The sequence below is a fragment of the Trichoderma asperellum genome, chromosome 5 (assembly GCF_020647865.1).
Source record: "Trichoderma asperellum chromosome 5, complete sequence".
Taxonomy (NCBI): Eukaryota; Fungi; Ascomycota; class Sordariomycetes; order Hypocreales; family Hypocreaceae; genus Trichoderma; species Trichoderma asperellum.
Window position 1 is genome coordinate 1,247,189 of NC_089419.1, and position 24,217 is coordinate 1,271,405.

The window sequence follows — 24,217 nt, forward strand, 5'->3', positions numbered from 1 at the left end:
TCCCTTCCATGCGGCAATTTCCCCAGACAAGCCAATCAAGCTTGACAGGATGTCGTTTATCTGGACTGGTGCGGTGTGGCGGCGGGCATTGCCAAAGGCTCGTTCCAGCCACCAAGCCAAAGTCCAATATTACTACAGTGCCTGCAGATTGGGATATGAGATATTGCCGATAACGGATGATGCAGTACCAGGCGAGTGAGATGGACGCAAGGCACGACGCACAGCGCAACGGTAGGGCATCATGCATTACATATGAATGCATGTAGCGGCAGCATCTGGTACCTTTGTCTGATGAGTGGCTTTGTCGAGAGCTTCTGCTTAGACAGGATACTGTGGATCTTTTTTGCAACGGCATGCTCTGCAAAGTTTAACAACAGGCACCAGCATGGAGCCCCGTGGCTGGCACTGCGTTCTCCATCTATCCAAAGTCACAACCACGTACAGAAACACATGTGGTGTACGGACTGCCTGTCGCCATTGTTGCCATGCATGTACCGTAAGCTGCACATGATGCATATCAAGGCCATTGTAGCCCCTTTCCTTCTAAACAGCCAGCCAGCATCCAACCGCAATAAAGCCGCTGCATCACAAAAACTTGATTTTCCATTGGCTCTGCCTCTTCACGCCCGCTTCGTCCAGGATCCAATTTTCTCCAGCTCCAGTCTCCAGTCAAAGAATCGCTGATGCAATTTATTCGCTGGCGCGCAATAAAAAATTGTGGGCAGCTCCTCTCCAACCCCAAAAGCGCCGTTCCCGGGGCCTATTCACGCAGGTACGTACCGCATTACCGCACCGCACTGCAGGCTCTAGAATTGAATTTTTTTTTTTTTTCGCGGCGATCTGTCGCAAGGGGGGGAAAAACAAGGATAAAACCTTAGCTCGTGCCCCTCGTCACCACCACAATTTTTCGCACGCAGTCCTCCTTTTTATTTTTTCCTTACCTCTTTTTATTCACTTTTGTGAAGAATAGCCTCTCCGCTGCTGCTACTGCATCTGCATCCGTCCTCTAGATTTCATTTTCTAGGTATGTGAGGCTTTTTTTTGCTCTTTTCGCGAGATATTTTCTTTTCTTGTGCGGTTTGCGTGTCTTCATCCGCCGTGGCTGGGGTCAACCTTTTTTTCTTGTTTGTGAGGCGAATGTCACCGCCACCACAAACACGCAGAATGACTCCTCCGCCGCAAGTGCGCCTTGAAGGCCGCAGACCGTGCGGGAAGCTGCATCGCGATTTATTCATCCACGCTGATTGCTGCTGCAACATCCGGCGCGCTGCCTTGACGAGCTGCCTGAGCTAACTGGCCTCTCCACCATTCTAGACCTCTCCCGCCTTCTCTCCTCGATCCCAGCGTCGGTGCCTTTTGTCTCCACAAAGGCACTCCATCTTCCACCCATCACGGCTCCCCAGGCCGTGACTGACAACGATTTCTGCGCTCGCAAGATCCCTCACATCATCAACGTCATCCCACCTCCTGCCGCTTGGTCACTCTAAGCAGCTCGTCGCCTTCTTGCTCTTCGACGTGCCTCGTCACCAGCCTCCAACGCCGTCGTTAAACGACCCCCGCCAGCTGCCGCATAGGAGGAGTTCTGCGGTTCTTCCTCTCGCCGAGGAAGAGTCGTCGAGGAGGCCTCGCCCGATCACTGAGGGAACAGTCTGCTATCGCTTTCGACCACCCTAAGATCCATTTCGCTATTTAGCTGCAGAATTTCCCAGTCTTTCTTCACAAAGACGTCTTCAGATTTTCTTCTTCGGAATACGAATACTCTGATTTTCAACATCCCTCACCCCCCCAACTCTTTAGGGATATGGTTATGGCAACAGCTGTCCTCGACAATTACGTCCAGAATGTCATCCATAATCATGTTGTAAAGAAGAAACCCCAGTATTTGGGTGCTCTTCAGAACAATGTTGCTCTCGATCCGAAGCAATTGATCGGCGAGGCCTTCCGCCAACGCGTGGGCGCCGTCAACCACGAGGTCTGCGACCCCGGCGAGGAAGACACCTTCTTTGTCGCAGACCTTGGTGAGGTTTATCGCCAGCATCTCCGCTGGAAGAGGAACCTCCCCCGCATCAAGCCATTCTATGCCGTCAAGTGCAACCCTGACCCCAAGGTGCTCCAGCTCCTTGCCGCTCTCGGCACTGGCTTTGATTGCGCCTCCAAGGGAGAGATTGAACAGGTCCTTGGCCTTGGTGCCAGCCCCGACCACATCATCTATGCCCAACCCTGCAAGACCAACTCCTATGTCCGCTATGTCAAGTCTGTTGGTGTCAAGCAGATGACCTTTGACAATGCCGATGAGCTCCATAAGATTGCCAAGCTTTTCCCAGGCGCCGAGCTCTTCCTCCGTATCATGACGGACGATACGTCCAGTCTGTGCCGCCTCAGCATGAAGTTTGGTGCTCCCATGGACACCACCGAGAGTCTCCTTGCCCTGGCCAAAGAGCTTGGACTCAACGTGGTCGGCGTGAGCTTCCACGTGGGATCCGGCGCCTCTGACCCTGCTGCCTTCCACAAGGCCGTCGTCGACGCCCACACCGTCTTCCAGCAGGCTCGTGCCTACGACTTTCACCTGAAGGTCCTCGATGTCGGTGGAGGCTTTTCTGGAGAGACCTTTGAGACCATGGCTGCTGTTCTTGACAATGCTCTTTCCGAGTACTTCCCCTCTGGGTGCGGCGTTGATATCATTGCCGAGCCTGGACGTTTCTATGTTGCTACAGCCTTCACCATTGCTTGCAACATCATCGCTCGTCGCACTGTCGATGACCCCGCCGGCCAAGCTACCAGTTACATGGCTTACATCAACGACGGAGTCTATGGCAATTTCTCGAGCATCATGTTCGACCATCAACACCCCGTTGCCAAGATCCTCCACTCCAATGGCCAAACCCTCTACAACACCTACGCTGCCGAGCAGTGCTCGGTCGGCAATGGTATCGAGTATTCGATCTGGGGTCCCACTTGTGATGGTATCGATCTCATCAGCCAGAGCTCTTTCTTCCCATGCACTCTCAACGTTGGCGACTGGCTCTACTTTGAGGACATGGGTGCCTACACCAAGTGCTCTGCCACTCAGTTCAATGGATTCCCCAACTCGCACGACACCATTTACGTCTGCAGCGAGGCTGGTGCAAAGGCCCTCTTGGATCTCTAAACATGTGGCTTCCACTGCAATAACTTATATTGCCCTTGAGCCCATTGTCATGGGATGAAGAGACTTTTGGAAAGAAAAACAAAAGACACAAAAGGAGTGAAAGCAATTGTTGGGAGCGGATTTTACATTCTAGCCAATTGGTCAATGATGGCTTTCGTCAGGGTTTCCGTCAATAGGAGGAAAGCCTGTAAAAAGGCTAACTAATCGTACCAGGCACTTTTGCCACTTTTTTTTGGGTGGTGGATTTACTACATTTATTTATGATGGAAAATTAAAAGAAGGGAGATAGAATCCCGAGTTAGATAGACGGATACAACAACACAACACAACACAAGATGCAATAATACAACATCAGCATCATACACCATACATATCTGATTCCATGCCACACTGACTTGCCCTCTTTGTGATGAAGTAGGCCTATAATATACTGTAAAATTACGTTGTACAAGCATTTTTCAACATAGGATATTAGCTACACCTTGGTTATAGAGTAAGCAAAGAAATACAGGGCATCTTAACGAAGCATAATAGGTATGTAATCACCAAAAAGTAAGACCTTGGGATAGTTATAAAAGACAAAGCCTGTTGTATATTATCTTATATAGGTAGTCGTACACGTAGAAAACTAATCCATTAGCATGAGCAAATCATTTCTAAGTCCCCAGCGCCTCTCGCGGAAAACCTCCAGTCATTATATCCGTCATTCATTCCTTTCGGTGCAAATATCATATCTCGTTGCTCAAGTAAATGCAAACACCCCTTGTTTAGAAATGAAGAAATCAAAACAAGTTTAGGAGCCTCGGAAAAGAAACTGCATATCTTCAGGGCTCAAAGTATCCATCGCTTTATCATCTGCATTGACAGTAGAGTGGATCATGCTCGTCTTCTTTTCCTGGATAAGAACCATTCGACTTTCGACAGAATCCTCAATACATAGACGCGTGATGGTGCAGGGTCGAGTTTGTCCAATGCGATGGCAACGATCAGCAGACTGCCATTCAGCTGCCGGGTTCCACCAACTAAGAAAGCAATGTTAGCTAGCCGAAGGAAAATACAAAAAGAGGAGATGGGTGCTTACGGATCTACAATAAACACTCGCGATGCCTCGGTGAGGTTGAGTGCAACACCACCAGCCTTGAGTGACACAAGAAAGCATTCAACGTCAATATTGTTCATAAAGTGCTCAATCGATGCTTGGCGCTGAGCAGGGGTCATACTGCCGTCCAGCATGACAGTGGTGATTCCAGCTCGTCGAAGTCGCCACTCGATAAGCTGTAGCATTGTGGTGAATTGGGAAAAGATGATGGACTTGTGCGTCGCATTGTCAGAGCGCAGCTTGTGAAGTTCATGAACGAGCAACTCGATTTTGGAAGAAGAAGTCCAGTTTTCCATCTTGATACGATTGATAATCGAGGACTTCTTCACCATGGCTTCGTCTTGCTCAATTTCAGGCTGTTCGAGATCAATGACCAACCCAATGTGACATCGAGGGCAATCAGGCTCGTCGGTCGACTTGATATAGGCAGACACGCAGGTTCTGCAAAAGTCATGCTTGCACCGACTTCGAATAGTGTCTTCCGCTGGCTCGTCACAGATGCAGCAAACCAAAACATTTTGGCCTCCATCAGCATTCTTCTTCAATATCAAGTCAGGGTGGTCTGCCACCTGTCTCATTTGCATGATGAGACCAAAGATATTAGCATAATTATTCAGAAGAACACCTTGCGCAACATAAGTATCAAACCTGCGCTGTCCGTTGGTCATGATACTATTGGCAAAGTCGTTCTCCTCTTCTCCAAAAAATTGGCGGTCAACATACACTTCCTTCACAGGAAGTTCCATGGAATTGGTGTGGTCCTTCTTGAGACGTCGCAGCATGATGCGGCCTGTCATCAATCGCAATTTCCTGAACGCCTCTCTGCCAGGACCCAAATTACCAAATTTCTGAATAGGATTGAGAAGTTCCTGGTTGAAGACAGAGACGTGTTGCATGCCAGCATGTCCGCAGTCGGAACAACGGCTGTTGTCATCCATAGACCACTCAAGCCTCGAACATGGGCATTGTTTGCAGAGATATAACGCAAAAGGTTTGATATTGAGAAATCTCACCAAAGAGAAGAGTTCTCCGATTCGGTTTTGCAAGGGTGTGCCAGTTAAGCACCAACGATACTCGGTCTTCAACGCGAAGCATGCTTTAGCAGTCATTGTGGTTCGTGTTTTGATGCAATGCGCTTCATCAAGGATGGCTCGGTGGAAAGTAATGCTATGAATGACACTCTTTTCTTTGTAAATGCCATCTTTTCGCTTGAAGCCCTTTTCTTGCTTCCGATATATTGATTCAAGACTGTTGTAGGACATCATAATGACATCAAACTTTTTGAGCTCCTTGACTGTAATATTTTTGGCCTTTTGGTTGGTTCCATGAAACACAAAGGTCTTTAGAGTTCCGTCTGTGTAAGATTTGATTTCCGACTGCCACTGCATGAGTGCGACAGGAGGGACAAGGACTAGGGTGGGCTGTTTCGCTGGATAGTCAGACATGATGAGAGAGACGGCTTGGATCGTCTTGCCCAGTCCCATTTCATCGCCCAGAAGGCCACCTTTCCATTCTGTTTTCTCCATTTCCTTCATCCAAGCCACACCCTCGAGCTGAAAAGGCTTTAGCTGCCGTGATATAGTCGTCGGTTGGTCTATCTTGCCAGCATTTATTGCTGGCATGTTTTCCAAATCCGTCCACATAGTGACTAGCTCAGGGTGGTGTTTTTCGAGACGATCTCGCTCCTTGGCAGTGCGGCTTTTGTTTCTAGACCGCCTAAATGCACGTCTCTGAGCAGCAATTCTCCGAAGTGCACCAGCCTCGGGCACAGCTACGGCGGAATCAACGCTTTCACTATCACTAATAGTGGGAGTGCTAAGACCAGATGATGGGCTAGATGAAAGGTCAGATGGAAGTCCAGATGAAACGTCTGAAGCAAGTGCTAACAGTCCGGATTCTAGATCGATTGTTGTTGAATTCCTCACAGCCTCGGATACTGGAGCAGTATTAGCCACCTGGGCGGATCCCCGAATAGTCGCCACGCGCCTAGCAGGCAATTTCTTAGGTTGTGCCCTTTGTCTTCGTCTCGTTAAGGGCTCTTCATCACTAGATGCTGCAATTTCATCTTCGCTCATTTCTTCAGCATCTTCGTCATATGAAGATATCTCATTGGCTAGCTGGTCGTCCAACGCAGCGGCAGCAGCAATTTCGGCGTCTATATCTACACCAGATTCTGGTGTATCGTCTGAATCAGGTATGATCTTGCTCTTTTTGGCTGGTCGCTTTGGCGCTGAAGATGGGCCTGACAGAGATCTTGTTCGTTTCACTGATGCCTCAGCCGAGGCAGGAGATTGAATATCACTGACCATAGAGCGGCGAGATCTTAGGCTTGTTCGGCGGTATTCCTCGTTCTGCATTCGACGAGCCACTTGGGCATCGCGACTATTGCCGGAATAAACATCGTCATCTTCTTCATCCGAATCCTCAATCTCGGTGACTCTTTTCCCCTTTGATTTTGAGCTTAGTGAATAGATGCTATGTCGTAAGGCTCGCTCATCTCCGTCAGTTTCTTGCAATCTGCTCTTGGCAGGAATGCGCACTTCAAGAAATTGAGCTGACTTTGATGAAGTGGCTGCTTCAGCAGGGCTCGGGAGTTTACTGGTTCCCGGCGTAGAGTAGCCACTTTCTGAAGTTTGTCCAAATGGCGTGAGAGCCGACGATACAGACTCTGTGGTGTCCAAAGAAAGTTCATCGACTAGAGAGGAAGCTGCAAGACTCCTTGTGGATCTTGCACGGGTAAGACGGCCGTTTGCAGTGACAGAGTCGCTTTCAGCTTCTACAAATAATTTGTTAGTGATATCTGGTGGTTGAAACGACACATTTGTAATCATACCAGATGGTTTCTGGACAGGGGTGCTTGACCCTTTCAAAGACGGCCGACCACGAGGCATTGCGTAGTTCACCAGCGCAGACAACGGTCGAAGATCAAGAAAAAAAGAGGGAAAAAAGAAGATTCACAACAAAAGCCCTATAAAATCTCTCGATTGGGCTGAATGGTCTGATAGATAAAGGGGCGGCTTGGCTAGAGAGAGAGAAATTGGGCTGAAATTGAGATCCAGTTCATCCACCAGCATAAGTAAGCACAGGCTCACAGCTGAGTATTAACGCCGCAGAAGAGGCTCTGAGATGACTGCTGGAGAAAATAAGTCTTCTCTTCGCCTTTCCGTCAGGCAATGGCTGGTGGTCTCTCCTTTACCACTTCGATCTGACAAAGGGACGAAAAGAAAGAAAAGAAAAAAGATATAAAAAAAAAATTGGGTGGCTTTTACTGGATGAAAACTTGTCAGGAAGTTGCCTCATCGACCGTGATTACCTAGCGGCCATGCCAATTCACAGTGCCTACATTGGGAAGAAGACGCGCACACGAAAGCACGTGCAGGGATAAGGGGCTTGCCACAGCGGAGATATGCACTGTATTGAGACTGTACTAGTGACCGATGAGTGACTGCGTCTGCCTGCTTTTGAATGAAAAAGGACAGTGCTAATTGTGTAATGATTTTTTTAATTAGACCACGTGACACCGTGTTATCTCGCGACACCTACGACACGCTGTATGTCATCGGCACTGGGTGAAAGAACGACGCAACATATTTGGTGTGCAACTACACCGTTTTTTTTCTGCAATGAAAATTTTGAAGCGCAGATATAATACGCCTACAAGAACATAGATAGATAGTCGCTTTCTGTTATCCACGCCCTCATCATGTTCGTTTTCCATACTCTGGCTTAACTTTCCTCTGCTGCGATAATGGCTGACCAATACGTATGTCCAGGGCCCGTCGACGTCAATATGACCAAGGTCAGAATGGGCGGCCAAGTCGTAACATTACTGGGCCGTAAGTATTGCGATGTTGATTATTAGAGCTGATTAGACGGATTTTTGCTGACTGCGTCTCTCTAGCCAATCTGCTTTGACTGATTTCCTTGCAGTATGCTTCGAAACACACCTCAGCCTATCTTCGGTCATGGTTTGCTAATACATCTGCTAGTCACACAATATTTCGGCTGCTCAAATTAGAGCCGACGCAGATCGCCGAAGACAGCAAGCAGGGGAGACAGGGGAAACTGAAGAGACAGCAGAGGCAGGAGAGGCCGAAGCGACCGAAGAAATCGAAGTTGCAGAAACGGTTGAAGTTTCCGTCACTGTTGAGGCAAGCTCCTCTGGACGGGGAGCAAGAAGCCGCAACGCCGCAGCAGAAAAGAAAGCCAAGGCGTTAGATAAGATCAAAGCTACCAAAGCATTCAAAAAGCGCAAGAAGGGCGCCAAAGATGACGACTATGATGACGAGATTGCCCAGGCAATCTTTGAAGAGAGGAGTGCGCCGCTTCCCGGGCAGATGGAAAACTGTGAAATCTGCGGAAAGCGCTTCACTGTGACTCCTTACTCCGTCGCAGGACCTGATGGAGGCCTTCTGTGTGCTCCCTGTGGGCGCGAGATTGCCAAAGAGCGGGAGGGACAACCGAAAAAGAAAGCTCGAAAGCAGACCGGCGGCGTTGGTTCACGACGCACTATCCAGAGCCGAATGCTCGATGGAGACGTGGGTACGAAAAGTTTGGCTACATTGTGTGTGCAGACGCTGGCAAAGAATGTAGAATTGGCAGAAAGCTTGGGCGATTTACCTGAGCATCTCATCGACAAGATTGCCAGGATTTTCTCTAAGCGGCGTCTATTGAAGCCAGATACCCTTCCCTTGTTTACGCAACCTACCACCGAAGTTCTGCACATCTACGATGGCGCAAAACTTGGTCATCAAGAATTCATCAGCATCTTCCAAGTTGCTTCGAACCTGAAGAAATTCAAGGTGCGGTGTGCGGTCCAATTCAAAGATGAGGTCATGGACTATCTACTCTCTAGAGACATCCTTCTGGAAAGCTTCTATCTCCATGGCGCCAACTTACTAAGTGAGGACAAGTGGCACGAATTTCTCGCTGCCAAGGGCAAATCCTTGAAAGAACTGCAAGTCTATTTTACCGATAGGCATTTTGGAGACGAAACTTTGGGACTCTTGAAGGAATACTGCCCTGACTTAACTCGCTTAAAGGTCTGTCACAATCAAAAGGTTACGGACGTAGGAGTAACTGCAATTGGAAATCTTTCAAGCCTTCGACATCTTAGTTTAGAACTCCAGCAAGACAGTTCGGCAGAAGCTCTAAGGACTTGCATCACACAGATTGGGAAGGACCTCAGGACATTGTCTTTTAAGATTGTACCTGATGCGGATGATAGTGTTTTGGAGGCTATTCATAATACTTGTCGATCCTTATCCAAGCTTCGCATCACAGAAAGCGAATCAATGACAGACAAGGGCTTCGCCAAGCTCTTTACAGACTGGGAAAATCCACCTCTGGATTTCTTGGACTTGCAAAAGTGCCGCCAGCTCGATGCCGCTCACCCGCGAGAGAATCCCGACGGTATCGGGCTCTGCAGTGAGGGATTCAAGGCGCTAATGAACCACTCTGGCCACACTCTAAAAAATCTCAATGTGCACGCTTGCCGACACATCTCTCGCGAAGCTTTTGAAGAAGTCTTCGATGGAAAGAAGCAGTATCCGGAGCTACGAAAGTTGGAGATTAGCTTCTGCGAAGAAATCACTGACTTCATCCTCGGATGCATATTCCGGGCTTGCCCGAATATCAAAGAAGTGAATGTCTTTGGCTGCATGAAGGTGAAGGAAGTAAGAGTGCCACGGGGTGTTATCTTAATTGGCGTACCTAACGCGCAGGGGATGATAACTGAAGGCACGGACTGAGCATGATACTCCCGGGAGAGCATCGCACTTTTAATACCTCCTTTTGTTTTTCTTTTGTTTTTCAAAAACGAATTTCACGCTGAACAGAGCAAGTTATGAGGCATGGGATATTACGGATCAACTGAAACGACTTTTTTTTTTTTTTTTTTCTCTTCTTTCGGAAAATTGACCGCGGTAAAAGCGGTAATGTATATCATCAGAGTTTAAGTGTAGAGAAAATAAACGGAGTCAATTAGAACCATAGACTTTGTTCCTTACCTAAAGCTACGACCTATTTACTTTGAGTGTTTTAACATGCATCATTAATGTTCATATAGCAAGAGGTATGTATATATATCCAACTTATTCATATGTATATCGAGACTTTATGTACATCGATCCCTCAGCAGAGCGCGGGGGTAGCCATGTCAAAATTTTGCATTTCCAGTCATTTCATGCTATCTTCCCCCCCTCCCCCCCCCAAAAAAAAAAAAAACCAACCTATAACGCCCTTTTTGTACGCAAAATATACGCCATATTTACATCAGCTTTATGCCTGCCCAGAGGCAACAAGAGCTCGGTCCTCTTCAGCCCACTTGTTGATCCTGTCAATAACAGTCTGGTTATAGCCCGAGTTGCCATCATCACGCTTGAACTGAAAAGCAGAGGAAGCGCATCCCGAGATGTCCTCCAAGTAGTACGAGTGAGCGGAGACGTCAAGGCCAGAAGTGCCGGCGTTGCAGTCGGTGTTGGCAATGCCGGTGCAGACCTCGATCTGAGAGATTGTGTAGTCAATGGTTGTGGCACTTCCGGTAGACAGCCAGTACTCGGGAGAGACGTGGCGGTAGTCGAAGAGGATGGGAGGCAGACGAGGAACAGGGTCGTCGAAGTGGGTGACGCGGAACTCGCCGCCGGGCTGGGCAGTGACGAAGTTGGCAAAGACGTCGTTGCCCACGCGGGGAGATCCATAGGTGTAGATGTCGATGTTGTAGCCCTGGGTGCGGAGAGTGGCGGCCGCGAGGGTGGCGACAGCACCGCCGAGGGAGTGGCCCGTGGTGACGATCTTGAAGCCCGGGTTGGCGGCGACGGCCTGGCTGATGGCGGCGGTGGCGGCGTCGGCGATTTCGTTCCAGGCGTCGTTGAAGCCGTCGTGGACCTCGCAGCCGTCGGCGAAGCTGCAGTCGGTGAAGGCGAAGACGACGTCGGTGATGAAGTTGCGGAGGTTGTTGCTGCCGCGGACGGAGAGGACGATGAGCTGGTGGGCGCTGTCGACGGCGACGAAGCCGCCAATGCCGGTTACGGAGCCGCTGTTTGAAGCACTGACTATTAGCGAGCTGATTTCTTTCTCTCTCTCTTTCTCTCTTTCGTTTTATATATATGAGACGAAGATATTAAATGATAATAGAGACTCACGTGAAGGAGTTGACGACAGTTCCGGCAACGTCAGGGCAGACGTTGTCGGCGCATGTGACGGCCTGACCGGCAGGCGTGGCGGAGTTGCAGTAAGAAGCTCCGGCATACTGGCTGTAGAATTGGAAGTTGTTGAGCTCAGCTTGTGTGGTGGTGAAGCTGGTGTCGCTTTCTTTGGGAGTTGTTAGACTTGTAAGTGGTATATTTGAGGGGGGGTTATTGGTTCAGACTTACGGCGAGCCTTGAGAATGCGAGTATATTCTTGGATAGATCCAATGGGGCTACCGGCCGCAAGGGCAGCAAGAGAGAGAATCTGTAAGGACTTCATTGTGATATGGTTATAATGATAATAGAAAGCGTGGATAAAGATGGATAGAAGTCAAGGTGTTTTTTGCTTGTTAGGGCTCGAGTATAAGCCAAGCTTCAGACAAAACTTGATTGCAAATGCCGAAACACTCTTTTCTTCACACAATATCGCCTGGAATATCATATAAGCAATTCTCTCATAATTTTGAGAGTTCCTACACGTTTATATACTTTTACACCTGCATGATGTTTCTCTTCATGCAGGTGTAAACCATGTGAGGCACTGCTACAAACTCGGAGTTTCCGAGCGCCCCTGATCCCTCCAGGCAGCCGACGGACTGCCTCATGCCGGGCAAAACCATGAGGCACGCGCGTCTCACGATGAGCTACGACTTCTTTTTCCTTCATCAAGGCTCTCGTCCCGTATCACCGGTCCAAGTGCATGCATGAACCGCCAGCCACCTCCGCGGCTCCAATCCATTCACCCCGCAAAACTCCACGAGCTGAGGGGCCATTTCCTCTTGCCGGTGTCTGCATGTAGTTTAGTTGGCTTAGAAACGGCTCTTGGGAAGATGCAAAAAGGAACGAGCGGCACCGGAGGTTCTCCGAAATAAGAAATAGAAGACAGGAGAAGAAAAGACTTTTTGTCGAATCCAGGATGAGAACTGATCCGGAGGGCTCGCAGACCCGGCACAACTTCCCAACGGGGCAAGGATGAATGCGCCGAATGGGAATCTCGGAACGGAATCGTGAAAGACGATTGGTGGTCAATTCTGCAAACAGGGCGAGATGAAGAAGGGCAGGGCGGCTGTGAAATTTGCTGTGCGCGCTGTGTGCTGCGTGTGGTTGAGTGGTGATCGGCGCTTTTACCTTTTGACGTTCACCAGGCGGGCGGGAGATGCGTGCAAGGATCTGGGATCGACACTAGAGTGCTCTGACAAGGTAGGTGGCATTTTCAGTGTGAGAGGCTGCCTGAGCATTCACGTTAGATGCTGCCCATGAGACGCTGCTTTGCTATTCGGGGATCTGAAAAGGGCGATGGCAAAGTGTAGCATCGTGGCCCTGCCAAGCATTCTCTCCCCTGGGAGGGGCAATGCGTTATGACGACAAGGAGCATCGATGGCATCCTGTATCAGCCTGTTGTAGCAGCTGTGCTCGTGCTTACACAAACTCAAAACGCACAATGCGGTGCGCAGAAACACTCGTCATGGAAGACAATTGGCGCTGTCGAGACTCGCACTATATGAGATGGCGACAAGGGTTCAGCTGTTGTAGTGAGTACATGTAGCACGTTCACCAGTCATCTCGCGGATCACGCCCACGCCTCGCCCACGTTGTCGGCGGCAATCTCGTCAAATGACATTGCTTGGTGTTTTTTTCGGGCTTCCTAGTGGACCAACTAACACTGGCTAGGGCTCTGCCGGCATTAGAGCGGGATCTTTTGCGCTGTGGCGCTGCGGGGTGATGATGTTGTTGTCCAGGGCTCTCGAATTCGCAGCTCGACGACTCGAAATCGGTTATCTGCTGCCGGGGTGTGCATGAGAAAGGCAGCGCTATTCCTCTGGACAATGGCGCAGAGATAAGAGCGGAAGAATGGACAAGGTACAAGTATACAGTCTGGGCAAGGAAGAATAAGAGGGATAAAGAGACTGAATTACAGTTCCTCTTTGTCCTCACAACTCACTTACATCTGATGTCTAACACAAAGCTATGTATTACTTGTGTAATTGCAATCATTGTGGCTATTGACAGCTCATGTGTCTTGACTCACAAACCTTAACCACCACATCAAAGGAAAAGCTCTAGTTGATGGACTAATTACCGTGCTAACAATATTGGGTGATTATATCCACGAGCTACAAGAGCCGTTTGCCCGCCACCTGACCTCGGACATCATCTCCAAATGGAAGCTCGCAAAGAGAATCTAGTACCCGCAGTGGACTCTTCACTAAGATAGGCACTATTTATGAAGAAATGTATTAAGATGCACTGAAAAGTTAATGCAGCTGAAATTATTTACAGAAATAGGTAGAGATCTTTTACAACTTTCCTACTACAGAAAGATTAACACCATATCAGTAGAGTAGGCAATATATTTCGTATCGAAGCAAGTTGTCAACTAAGACAAGGGCGACAAGTAGAGCCACACCAAAAGTTAGACAAGAGCGACAATCCACTCGCAGAACAGACTGGGGTTGAATGCTGTTGACAAAGTCCCAGATATGCTCCAAATATAGGCAATCGGACCGCATTCATCCACCGGAGTAATTAATCAGGCTCCCACGAAGCATTTGTCGCATCAAGTGGTCCTTCCCTAAGGGGGCTTTTCCTCTTGGCTATTCAAAACTGTCTCTTTTCCTACCATTTACAGGGTAGCAGCAGCCGCCCGTTAATCTATCAATACGGTAATAACGGACTGTCTTTTTTGCGGATAAAACTCCTTATCCCGTCATAGCGGGACTGCCCCTGTCCGGCATCAAGTACCGTTGTTGTTGGTTTCGACATGCTGCAAATTGTCAATTTGGGCCATGCAGGTGTTTCGCACATGCTGACAGGCCACGCTTTGACATGCTCTATCCAGCAACGATACGACTCTCTTTGCCATATGCCTCAGACCTAAAACGATGGGCAGTTGTAAGCATCGACATGGAAACCGGGAGAAAACCACACGGTACGTAAGGCGTAGGGGCTGCCCACCCTCCAAGTTCTCGTCAACCCCCCCAAAGAAGATCATCGTGCAGGGCGCTAAACTGTAGATTCGACAGAATGGCCCTTGACAGCCTGTATTTGAACCGAGGGTCATCCGCCTTTGCCTGCTGTCTCTGTTTTTCCTTTTCTTTTCCTTGTGATTTCCCCGCCAGCCTTGGCTATTCTACCGCCAAAGCAAGCCGCCTTGGTTTGGGCATCTTGACAACATGAATAGGTGCCTTTACTTTCCAAAGCTACACCACCACCACTACATACTCACTTACTGCTACCTTGCCTACTTGCGGTAACATTATTAATACCACCCACAGCACTCCTAGAAACTCCACGTAATGGCTTTTCCCCCACTGTCGACCTGCTTTTCCCCAGACTCCGTCCGGCCGCTTAGCTTTCCTCTGATCCCTGCAAATACGACGAGATTCACAGCGTGTCGTAGCCAGAGCGGAATCCCCCGCCAGTCTCTCGTCCGGAATGCAGAAAGCAGAAAGCCGCCCGATCCACCACCACCGCCTTTCGAGACATTTCACCGAGCCCGATGGTCGATGCCCGAAAAAGATGGGCGTGTCTGAGAGTGCCATTGTGACGTCCGATTTGTGCGCCTTTGGAGGCGGTGACTTTGGCGGCGTCGCATGACAGCACCAATTTGCCATGAGGTGCTAGTGGTTTTTTTTTCCCACCGCGTATATCAATGCTAGTATCACAAATTGGTGTTGCCACCGTTCAGCTCTTGGCAGGGTTAGGGATAAAGAAATAACCTGAGCTGATCTGGACCGTGCTGTCGCATCTCTTCAGCTCGTCTTTTTGCTTTTCGTTTCCTTATTCGACCGCTTGCATGTCTCTGGCGGTACTACTGCCACTTCGGGTAGTGTATCAACATCTACAGGCCAGAAAAGGAAAGCATGAGAAAGATGACACGAAGCATAGCAAAAAAAGAAAAAGAAAAAAGAGAAAAAAAAAAAAAAATGAGGAGCAAAAGAGAGCCATCAGTGTAAATGATAGGCCTGTCTGCGTCTTGGCTCGTCTAAAGCAGGAGGGGTCACGATCATCTTATCATGACACAAGACCGATGATGGAATGCAAGTGCTCAGCCATCCTTTCCTGTCCTGGGAGCCCCCAGATTCTTCTTTATAGGGAAACGATTGGCCGTTTCTTGACCATCTAGATGGCTTCTCCGTAACTTGTTCTTGTCCGTTGGAGTTGGGGTTAGCCTTTGAGTCGATACTTGTTTCTTGTGTGAAGCCCTCATGAGCACGCGAGAGCAAAAGCGCCCCTTCCAATAGCCCCTTCGTATCTTCTGATATCTGCTATTCCATTGTATCCTTGGTCATCGGCACCATGGCCCCGTTCCTCGATAGAGTTGGGGTGCCCGCCGCCGCCATCTGTATTCTGTCCAGCGTCGTTTCACTAGGACACGCCGGCTCCATCGCCGACACAGACAAAAACGAGCAGTTGTCGGCCCGAGATTCAGCTGCGGTTAGCTATTACGTGCCGCCGTATTATCCTGCGCCGTATGGAGGATGGGTCGCCGATTGGCAGGAGAGCTATGCCAAAGCTAAAGCTCTTGTCGACTCCATGACTCTAGCAGAGAAGACAAATATCACTGGAGGAACTGGTATATACATGGGTAAGTATAGGCTTCTTTATATATAGCGAAAATAAACTTGGCGCCTCTGCTGTCTTGGTGTAATCGTTATATGATCATGTACAACATTTTATATGCTGACCGACTTCTTAACAGGGTAAGTTGGTTTCGGAAACAACCCAAACAACACCACGAAGCAGTGTTTTGTTCAAGTAAAGAAATTGCTCGTGGCTCTGATAAAGCAATCTTGATGGTAATTTGAATAAGTACGAAGCTAATGCTGCTGTGGTATATTCAAGACGATGTGCTGGAAACACAGGCTCTGCACTTCGGGTCGGCTTTCCCCAGCTATGTCTCAATGATAGTCCCGCGGGTGTGCGACATGCCGACAATGTCACAGCTTTCCCAGACGGCATTACGGTTGGTGCGACCTTTGACAAGTCGCTGATGTACCAGCGCGGCGTGGCCATTGGAAAGGAGAATCGAGGCAAGGGAGTCAACGTCTGGTTAGGACCTGTGGTTGGTCCAATTGGCCGCAAGCCAAAGGGTGGCCGCAACTGGGAGGGCTTTGGAGCCGATCCTGTGCTTCAGGCTGTTGGTGCAAGAGAGACGATCAAGGGAGTTCAGGAGCAGGGCGTGATTGCAACAATCAAGCACTTTATTGGCAATGAGCAGGAGATGTACCGCATGTACAATCCTTTCCAATATGCTTACAGCTCGAATATTGGTGGGTACTTATACATAACCCATATGGTATCATGACGGGCTGATGATAGCTGATGACGGTCCTTATGAAAAGATGACAGGACTATGCATGAACTCTACGCCTGGCCATTCGCCGAAAGCATTCGAGCAGGCGTTGGCTCCGTCATGATGGCATACAATGCTGTAAGTGAATTCGAGTTGGGTTTGACGAGTTCAAAAGAGCTGATTTCTCATTTCATCACTGCAGGTAAACAACACTGCGTGCACTCAGCACCCTTACCTCATCAATAACCTCCTCAAAGACGAGATGGGCTTCCAGGGCTTCACGCAGACCGACTGGCTCGCGCACATGTCCGGCGTTGCCTCTGCCATTGCCGGTCTCGACATGGACATGCCTGGCGACACTCAAATCCCGCTCTTTGGAAACTCTTACTGGATGTACGAGCTCACTCGGTCTGCTCTTAACGGGTCCGTCCCCATGGATCGCCTCAACGATGCGGCCACACGCATTGTTGCGGCATGGTATCAAATGGGCCAGGATCAGGGCTACCCGGCGACAAATTTTGACACCAATTCGGGCGCCGCGGTCAATCCCCTGTATCCTGCCGCGTGGCCAAACTCGCCGTCCGGAGTCACAAACGAGTTTGTTCAAGTCCAAGCCGATCACGACGTAATTGCTCGACAGATTTCTCAGGATGCCATTACCATGTTGAAGAACGATGACAACATTCTTCCCCTTTCGCCTTCACAGCATCTCAAGGTCTTTGGCACCGATGCTCAGAAGAACTCCGCCGGCGTTAATTCTTGCACAGATCGCAACTGCAATACTGGCACTCTTGGCCAGGGCTGGGGCTCCGGCACTGTCGACTACCCCTATCTGGATGATCCGATAACAGCCATTACCGCGGAGGCGAGCAACGTCACGTTCTACAACACTGATAGCTTTCCCTCAGTTGGCCAAGTCTCGGCCAGCGACGTTGCTATTGTATTCATCACATCAGACGCTGGCGAGAACACTTATACCGTTGAAGGCAACCATGGCGACCGTGATGCGTCTGGCTTATACGCCTGGCATAATGGCGATAAGCTCGTCCAAAACGCTGCCAGCAAGTTCAGCAACGTCATTGTTGTCATCCACACCGTTGGGCCGCTGGTGCTTGAGAACTGGATTGATCTCCCATCCGTCAAGGCCGTGCTTGTTGCTCATCTGCCGGGCCAAGAGGCTGGAACATCCCTGACAAACGTCCTCTTTGGCCATTCTTCTCCTTGTGGACATTTGCCCTATACCATCACCAAGGCCGAGAGCGACATGCCAAGTAGCGTTACCACGCTTATCAACTCGGAGTTTCTAAACCAACCTCAAGATCCCTACACCGAGGGCTTGTACATTGACTATCGCTGGGTCAACAAGAACAATACCAAGCCTCGATACGCTTTTGGCCATGGTTTGAGCTATACAAACTTCACCTACACAGCAGCCTCAATCAAGAAAGTCACTCAGCTAAGCTCATATCCTCCTGCTCGCCCTGCCAAGAGCGGCATTCTCAATTTTTCACAAGCCATCCCCTCCGCAAACCAAGCCGTTGCGCCGTCTGGCTTCAACTCCATCCCCCGCTACATCTACTCTTGGCTCTCCCAGAGCGATGCTAATAACGCTGTTTCCGATGGAAAGAATGGCAAATATTCCTACCCGCCCGGCTATTCTACCGTCCAGAAACCCGGTCCTCGCTCCGGCGGTGACCAGGGAGGCAACCCTGCGCTCTGGGACGTTGCGTACAACCTCACGGTGACTGTCCAAAACACGGGGGATTCGTTTGCCGGCAAGGCATCCGTGCAGGCGTACTTGGAGTTTCCAGACAATATCTCCTATGATACGCCGATTATCCAGCTTCGGGACTTTGAGAAGACGGAGGAATTGGCACCAGGGGCGTCTACGACGGTGACATTGACGCTCACACGAAAGGATCTGAGCGTGTGGGACGTGGTGGCTCAAGATTGGACAGTCCCTGCAGTGGATGGAGGATACAAGGTGTGGATTGGCGAGGCTAGCGATGATCTGAGTATTGTGTGCCATACAGACACATTGAAGTGTGAGACTGGCGTCACTGGGCCAGTGTAGATAGATGTACAAGAGGTGGAATGACAGGTATTTTTGAGCAATTGACAAGCTATTTCTTTTTTTTCTCGTTGATTTTACTGTTATGTTTTGAGTCTTGGCGTGAAAGTAGTAGTACAATACAATAATACATCTATACCTCTAGATGCTCCCTTTTTATACACCTCCCCTATTCCCCATCTCCTCAGAGTAATAATACTCGTATTTATTCACACATATCCCAGCTTCTTTTTCATTTCGATCATCCTTCGTCATATAATTCTCTCCAGAAAGGTTTTTTTTTGAAAAAAAGATCCTCTTCACCACGCAACATGTCTCCTGCCCTTCAGCTTCCTCCTCTGCAAGATCCGTCGCCCAGTCTTACTCCTCGTCCTCTTCAGCCAGCCGTGTCTCCGCTTCTGCACCAGTCTCGTATGTCCGTTCATGGTATTTCGGGGACCGAATCGGAGCTGCATGGCGCCCTGCAGCGAGGGATGCATTGAGAGCGCTGTCTTGGGGACGACATCTGCGGCTGTTGCTGTTGTTTCGGCTGGTGACGCTGCGGCTGCTGTGGCTGACGGGGTGAAGGAGTTGTTGGGTCGGAAGGTGGAAGTTAATGTTGGACGGAGCGGGGAGAGGCATGAGAATGTCCTGCGGGTAGAACTCGTTAGTTTCACTGGAAAGCTTTTTGGCGATGTTGGAGAGGAATTTTTTAGACGTACCGTTGCGAGAGGGGAGAGATGCGCGGGGCCAGCAGAGGCCGCGCGAGGCGGATGATGGAATGCATTGTGGGAAGAGAGGAGAGCGACTCGTTTGGGTGTGGCGAGCGCTGGTGTTGGAGAGAGGATGTGGAGATGAATTGGGCGGGTTTGTTGGATGCTGCGGTTGCGATTTCGAGGCTTGGTGGTGGTGAGAAGTAGCTTGGCGTTGAATTTTTGGAGGTTTTGGATTTGGCGGCTGGCGGCGGGTGGTTGCAGCTGGTGGGGGGTTGTGCGCTAATCTGTAGTGGGGGAGCATTAAAGTGGATCTGATTTGCGAGCATGTGTGAAGATGGCCTTGGGGAGAGTTAAAAATGCTGTGAAGCATTACCTCATGTTAGTAGGCAGAGAAGGTCCAACACAACCAACCACTACAGACTGCTGTTAAAACACCCCAGAGCGCCCGCAGACTCAACAACTCATAATTGCAGCCTGGTTTTATCAAGGCTTGGGGAGAGTTAAAAATGCTGTGAAAAGACGCCACCCAGCCCGCCCCAGCCATCGCATCCGCAGCACACCAACCATGGCGTTCATAGGCCACGTTTGAAATCACCCCTGGAGAGCAACTGCAAATCCAACAAATGACACGCTGGCATATTCCAAGGCTTGGGGAGGGCTAAAAATGCTGTGAAGACTTTTCATTGATTTGTCCATTGGAGCCCTCTTAAGCTCAGCCTCGCTAGTCTTTTTATGTTAAAGCTGTGGGGAAGGAAATGTTGTAAACATTAGCAAGTTGGTAGCGTAGCTAGGCTTGGTGAGAGGTGCAAGAGCTCAGCTTTAGGATCTATAATGTTACAAACTATACAAAATAATGAAACGCAAGTACACTCATCAACGAACTGTATTGCATGCTGTGGCCTGTGCTGTAATTTCGATGGATTTGAAGCCAATAGCGTAGCCATAGTCGACTCAGTGGTAGAAAAGTAGCAAGGGGGAAATCGAAATAAGTGGGTAATTATCTACGATCTCATAAGAGGGTGATGATCTAGGAAGGAGGCGGCCGTTGAAGAGACAAAGACTTTCGGAAATCAAAGTTTGCTTAAAGGCTGTCAGCTGTAAAGAAGAAGGACTCTGGGAGTTTAAAATTATTGTGAAATTTATCATTCGTCATTGACAGGGTGGGTATATTAAGCATGAAGCTGATCCCTTCCAGAGAGACCGGTCTGAAGCTATAAGGAGCAAAGCAACTCATATCTGTAACCATTTGAATGAGCCTTGCAAGCAGTAAGCAATGATCTATAGCTCTAAGAGCATAAAATCTATATTAAATCATCCAATATTTGTTTCAATTTTTATACTGCTACTGTATCAAAAAAGATGTCCGATTGCACGTAGCCATTCCCTTACATTACCTCAAGCCATATATGCCACTTCTTCATACTCTAATCCATCCACAATGCCCATGCCTTCAACTTCCTCCCAACTCATCACCATCTTCACCTCTCCAAAGTAATTCGCCTCTCCCTCTTGCCTGAAGCCAAGCTTCTTAAACAACCCTCTACTCCCCGTATTATCTTCCTTAATCTTCGCCATCAAACCGACCAGCTGTATCTTGTCCCCGTCTAAATTCTCGCCTTGCGCATACTCCTGTAGTATACCAGTCAAATTGCTCCGTATATACGCCAGTATTGTGCGCACTGCTGCTTCTCCTGTGCCTTTTCCGCGATGCTGTTGCCCGGCTATCATGACGTCTATTTCGCCCATCAGCCGTATATGGCTGCCATCTCGCTGCTCAGCACCATCTTCATCGTCGTCGTCGTCCAGGTATAAGAAAAAATTGACGTCTCCCTTCATTTTGTCTGGCGAGTCATCGACTCTGGCTGTAATCACCCGTGCATCATCACTTCGTTGCTCTCCACTTAACGGCTCGCAGACAATAAAGGTCAATTTATCATGAGACGTCCGCCACGAATGCTGGTTCTCATATTCTTCCTCCAAGGTCATGGGTTCTGATGCAGTCGCCTCTTGTATAGCCTGTTCAACTGTTAATAGGCTGTAAAATAATTGCCAAGTTGAAAGGGGTTCATCTAGTACAGGATCTTTCATCCAGCCATGATATGTGAGCACCTGGTGGGCTTCATATGGAACCAGTAAAACTTTACTCGTTGAGACAGCTACACACGCTTAGCATCAAAGTCACCGGATCAGGGCATTTAATTACTCATACCAATTTTTTCATTGACTCTCATGTTGAATTGTTGACGGCTCTCAGGTCGTGCATATAGGTGGCTCAATGTGAGAGAATGAAAAAGTTTGTAGCATAGCGGTATTAAGCTGCGCATTGGGCCAAAAATGATGAGCTCAATTGGGTATGCCGCTAACAAATGAGAAAAACCAACAGCAGCAATAATTCACACAATCAAACCAAAAATCACCATATCCATTTTAATTTACATATTGTGTTTAAATAAAAATAACAATGCTACTATTTGAAGACCCATCATCTGGTTTACAATCCAGCCTATCATACATATCTTACAGTGCCGCGCACATAGGCAGTGCCAAGTTATACAAAACTCCAACTACTCCACGCTCGTGACGGTTATGCACCAACTTTGGCTGCATGTGTTTCGGCCAGTAGCTTAGCGACGGCCTCCTCTCCCATGCGCGCCTCCATGGCCAGCAGCTCAGCCATCTGATTCATCTTGTTTCTAGTCTTATCCAGTAACGCAACCCTGAGGTGCTCTAGCAGCTCATCATCGGAGAGATCTGCGCTGGCAGTTGGAGGGAACAGCGTGTCCCACTTGCTCATACGAGGCACCGGCTCTGCGGGCTTAGATTCAGTGCCATAGTCGGCGTCCTTGCCTTTGGCAGCAAACTCAAGGGTTCGTCTATCAGGTCGGACTCCCAAAGCATCCAGCAACTCTGATGCCTTTGTTGGCATAATGGGCTGGAGCAGGATGCCAGCAATGCGCAATGCTTCTGCGCTGTTGAAGATTACCCAGTTTAAGAGTACACGAGACTCTGGGTCTTGATTCTTGACTAAATCCCAGGGCTTGGTATCCGAAACGTAGCGGTTTGTCTATTTTACAATATTGTTAGTGTTTCTGCATATTTCCGATGTAATATATATACGTAGTCAACCATACCTCTCTAAGCAGCTCGAAAACTACGCGAATCGCGGCACTTGTATCATACTCGTCCATTTCTTTGCAAAAAGTCTTGGGACTTTCGGACAAGTGGCTTTCTAAGCTGAAGTAGATTGCCTCGGAATCATTTGAGTTGTGTTTCTCGGCCCAAGCGTTCAAATGTCCATCGCGAAAGGCCGTCACAGCTTCCAGGGTCGACCACCTAACTGACGACTTTGGCTTTGCGATTCTGTAGAAAAGGTTACCAATGTTTGCCTGCAGCTCCTTCATATAGACGGTGCCAATCAGCTGGTTAGAGTAGCTCATGTCCTTGTGAAAGGTTGCGTTGCGCATAAGGAAATATCGCAGGGGGTCGATGCCCCATCGCTGAATGGCGAAGAATGGGTTCACAACATTGCCCAGTGACTTGGACATCTTGCGGTTGGACATGGTCCAGTGGTTGTGGCAAAGATAACCCTTTGAGACGGGCAATCCAAGGGCCATGAGCAAAGCGGGCCAGTAAATTGTGTGAAAACGCAAAATGTCTTTTCCGATCACCTGCAGGTCGGCCGGCCAGATTCCCATATCGTCTTTTGCCGTGTGCCATTTGCTTCCGTATCCAGCTTTGGTTATGTAATTGATAAGAGCATCTACCCAAACATATATGGTCTGACTTTTATCCTCGGGGTCAGATACTCCCCAGTTGAGCCTGGAAGCCGGTCTTGTAACTGATAAGTCTTCAAGATGGTTCTCAATCCATTCTCTCGCTTCAGCCATTCGATGGGCAGGCTTGATCCAACCGGGATTCTCGTCATAGAGCTTCAACAGAGCGTCTTTGTATTTCGTTAATGGGAAAAACCAAGTCTCTTCCTTGACCCATTCCACCTCGTTGTCCGTCTCAGTGCTGACCATAATCTTCTTTCCAGTCTGAGGCGCAATGCTAGGCCGCACCAAGTCTTCAGGATAGAAACACTCATCACTGACACAGTACCAACCTTCGTGGGAACCCTTATATAGACCCAAACTCTCAGGGGTAGAGTGCTTCAAGTGTAGCCAGAATTCTGCTACCGCGTCCTTGTGTTCTTGGTCAGTCGTTCGGATGAAGAAGTCATTGGAAATATTGGCAGCCGCCACTAATTCCCGAAATTTATTTGAGTTGCCGTCGCAAAACTCCTTTGGCTCCATTCCATGCTTCAGCGCAGCTCTCTGAATCTTCATTCCATGCTCATCTGTTCCCGTGCACAAAAACGCTTCTTTACCTTTAATCTGCTGCCAACGCTTGATGACATCCGCCAAGACCATGGTATATAAATGACCAATATGTGGAGCTTTTTGAATAACATGTTAGTCACACCGTTAGGGAAACTCATTAAACTCCAGGTATATTTACCAGCATTGACATAAAAGATTGGCGTAGTTATATAATACGGCTTCTCGCTCGAGGACCCCGCAGAGCTTTGAGAGCTGCTCCAGCGTTGTACAGCAGCCGGAGTTGTTCGACAGCTGGAGCAAATCCAGCCAGATCGCAAAGCAAGCCTTGACTGAGCTTGCCGCAGCCCCGGGAGGGCCCGCGACCTGAATGGGAGCAGCATGGTTGCGACACCCACGGCG

General features: G+C 49.0%; 11 protein-coding genes across 11 annotated transcripts; 6 read left to right on the forward strand and 5 right to left on the reverse strand.

Moving 5' to 3' along the window:
• Positions 1 to 489: 489 nt before the first annotated feature.
• Positions 490 to 1,487, forward strand: TrAFT101_008564 (uncharacterized protein; the record flags this gene model as incomplete). The annotated part of the gene is made up of 2 exons (XM_066128376.1): positions 490 to 496; positions 1,315 to 1,487. 2 exons carry the CDS (start codon positions 490 to 492, stop codon positions 1,485 to 1,487), a joined length of 180 nt encoding a protein of 59 aa, XP_065984494.1.
• A 314-nt stretch (positions 1,488 to 1,801) lies between these two features.
• SPE1 (Ornithine decarboxylase) lies at positions 1,802 to 3,148 on the forward strand (the record flags this gene model as incomplete). The annotated part of the gene is made up of 1 exon (XM_024899874.1): positions 1,802 to 3,148. The coding sequence occupies one exon, from the start codon at positions 1,802 to 1,804 to the stop codon at positions 3,146 to 3,148; it is 1,347 nt and encodes a 448-aa protein (XP_024762021.1).
• A 583-nt stretch (positions 3,149 to 3,731) lies between these two features.
• Positions 3,732 to 7,523, reverse strand: TrAFT101_008566 (uncharacterized protein). The gene is made up of 3 exons (XM_024903745.2): positions 7,081 to 7,523; positions 4,230 to 7,023; positions 3,732 to 4,170 (listed from the first exon to the last, which is right to left on the reverse strand). Exons 1-3 carry the CDS (start codon positions 7,136 to 7,138, stop codon positions 3,942 to 3,944), a joined length of 3,081 nt encoding a protein of 1,026 aa, XP_024762020.1. The 5' UTR covers positions 7,139 to 7,523; the 3' UTR covers positions 3,732 to 3,941.
• A 354-nt stretch (positions 7,524 to 7,877) lies between these two features.
• On the forward strand, positions 7,878 to 10,320 carry TrAFT101_008567 (uncharacterized protein). The gene is made up of 4 exons (XM_024901845.2): positions 7,878 to 7,952; positions 8,021 to 8,083; positions 8,149 to 8,176; positions 8,237 to 10,320. Coding segments are annotated over exons 1-4 (1,854 nt in total). The 5' UTR covers positions 7,878 to 7,950; the 3' UTR covers positions 9,998 to 10,320.
• Positions 10,321 to 10,473: 153 nt separating this feature from the next.
• On the reverse strand, positions 10,474 to 12,867 carry TrAFT101_008568 (uncharacterized protein). Its single transcript, XM_024899877.2, has 3 exons — positions 11,621 to 12,867; positions 11,390 to 11,558; positions 10,474 to 11,283 (listed from the first exon to the last, which is right to left on the reverse strand). The coding sequence occupies exons 1-3, from the start codon at positions 11,712 to 11,714 to the stop codon at positions 10,527 to 10,529; spliced, it is 1,020 nt and encodes a 339-aa protein (XP_024762018.2). The 5' UTR covers positions 11,715 to 12,867; the 3' UTR covers positions 10,474 to 10,526.
• Positions 12,868 to 14,869: 2,002 nt separating this feature from the next.
• Positions 14,870 to 15,031, forward strand: TrAFT101_008569 (uncharacterized protein; the record flags this gene model as incomplete). Its single annotated transcript, XM_066128377.1, has 1 exon — positions 14,870 to 15,031. One exon carries the CDS (start codon positions 14,870 to 14,872, stop codon positions 15,029 to 15,031), a length of 162 nt encoding a protein of 53 aa, XP_065984495.1.
• A 199-nt stretch (positions 15,032 to 15,230) lies between these two features.
• TrAFT101_008570 (uncharacterized protein) lies at positions 15,231 to 15,560 on the forward strand (the record flags this gene model as incomplete). Its single annotated transcript, XM_066128378.1, has 1 exon — positions 15,231 to 15,560. The coding sequence occupies one exon, from the start codon at positions 15,231 to 15,233 to the stop codon at positions 15,558 to 15,560; it is 330 nt and encodes a 109-aa protein (XP_065984496.1).
• A 173-nt stretch (positions 15,561 to 15,733) lies between these two features.
• TrAFT101_008571 (uncharacterized protein) lies at positions 15,734 to 18,804 on the forward strand (the record flags this gene model as incomplete). Its single annotated transcript, XM_066128379.1, has 5 exons — positions 15,734 to 16,022; position 16,137; positions 16,280 to 16,707; positions 16,780 to 16,868; positions 16,933 to 18,804. The coding sequence occupies 5 exons, from the start codon at positions 15,734 to 15,736 to the stop codon at positions 18,802 to 18,804; spliced, it is 2,679 nt and encodes an 892-aa protein (XP_065984497.1).
• Positions 18,805 to 18,825: 21 nt separating this feature from the next.
• TrAFT101_008572 (uncharacterized protein) lies at positions 18,826 to 19,705 on the reverse strand. The gene is made up of 2 exons (XM_024899887.2): positions 19,503 to 19,705; positions 18,826 to 19,431 (listed from the first exon to the last, which is right to left on the reverse strand). The coding sequence occupies exons 1-2, from the start codon at positions 19,565 to 19,567 to the stop codon at positions 19,101 to 19,103; spliced, it is 396 nt and encodes a 131-aa protein (XP_024762016.1). The 5' UTR covers positions 19,568 to 19,705; the 3' UTR covers positions 18,826 to 19,100.
• Positions 19,706 to 20,891: 1,186 nt separating this feature from the next.
• On the reverse strand, positions 20,892 to 21,762 carry TrAFT101_008573 (uncharacterized protein; the record flags this gene model as incomplete). The annotated part of the gene is made up of 3 exons (XM_066128380.1): positions 21,706 to 21,762; positions 21,573 to 21,652; positions 20,892 to 21,512 (listed from the first exon to the last, which is right to left on the reverse strand). The coding sequence occupies exons 1-3, from the start codon at positions 21,725 to 21,727 to the stop codon at positions 20,892 to 20,894; spliced, it is 723 nt and encodes a 240-aa protein (XP_065984498.1). The 5' UTR covers positions 21,728 to 21,762.
• A 149-nt stretch (positions 21,763 to 21,911) lies between these two features.
• Positions 21,912 to 24,208, reverse strand: TrAFT101_008574 (uncharacterized protein). Its single transcript, XM_024899794.2, has 3 exons — positions 23,997 to 24,208; positions 22,628 to 23,934; positions 21,912 to 22,560 (listed from the first exon to the last, which is right to left on the reverse strand). The coding sequence occupies exons 1-3, from the start codon at positions 24,196 to 24,198 to the stop codon at positions 22,081 to 22,083; spliced, it is 1,989 nt and encodes a 662-aa protein (XP_024762015.2). The 5' UTR covers positions 24,199 to 24,208; the 3' UTR covers positions 21,912 to 22,080.
• Positions 24,209 to 24,217: the final 9 nt, after the last annotated feature.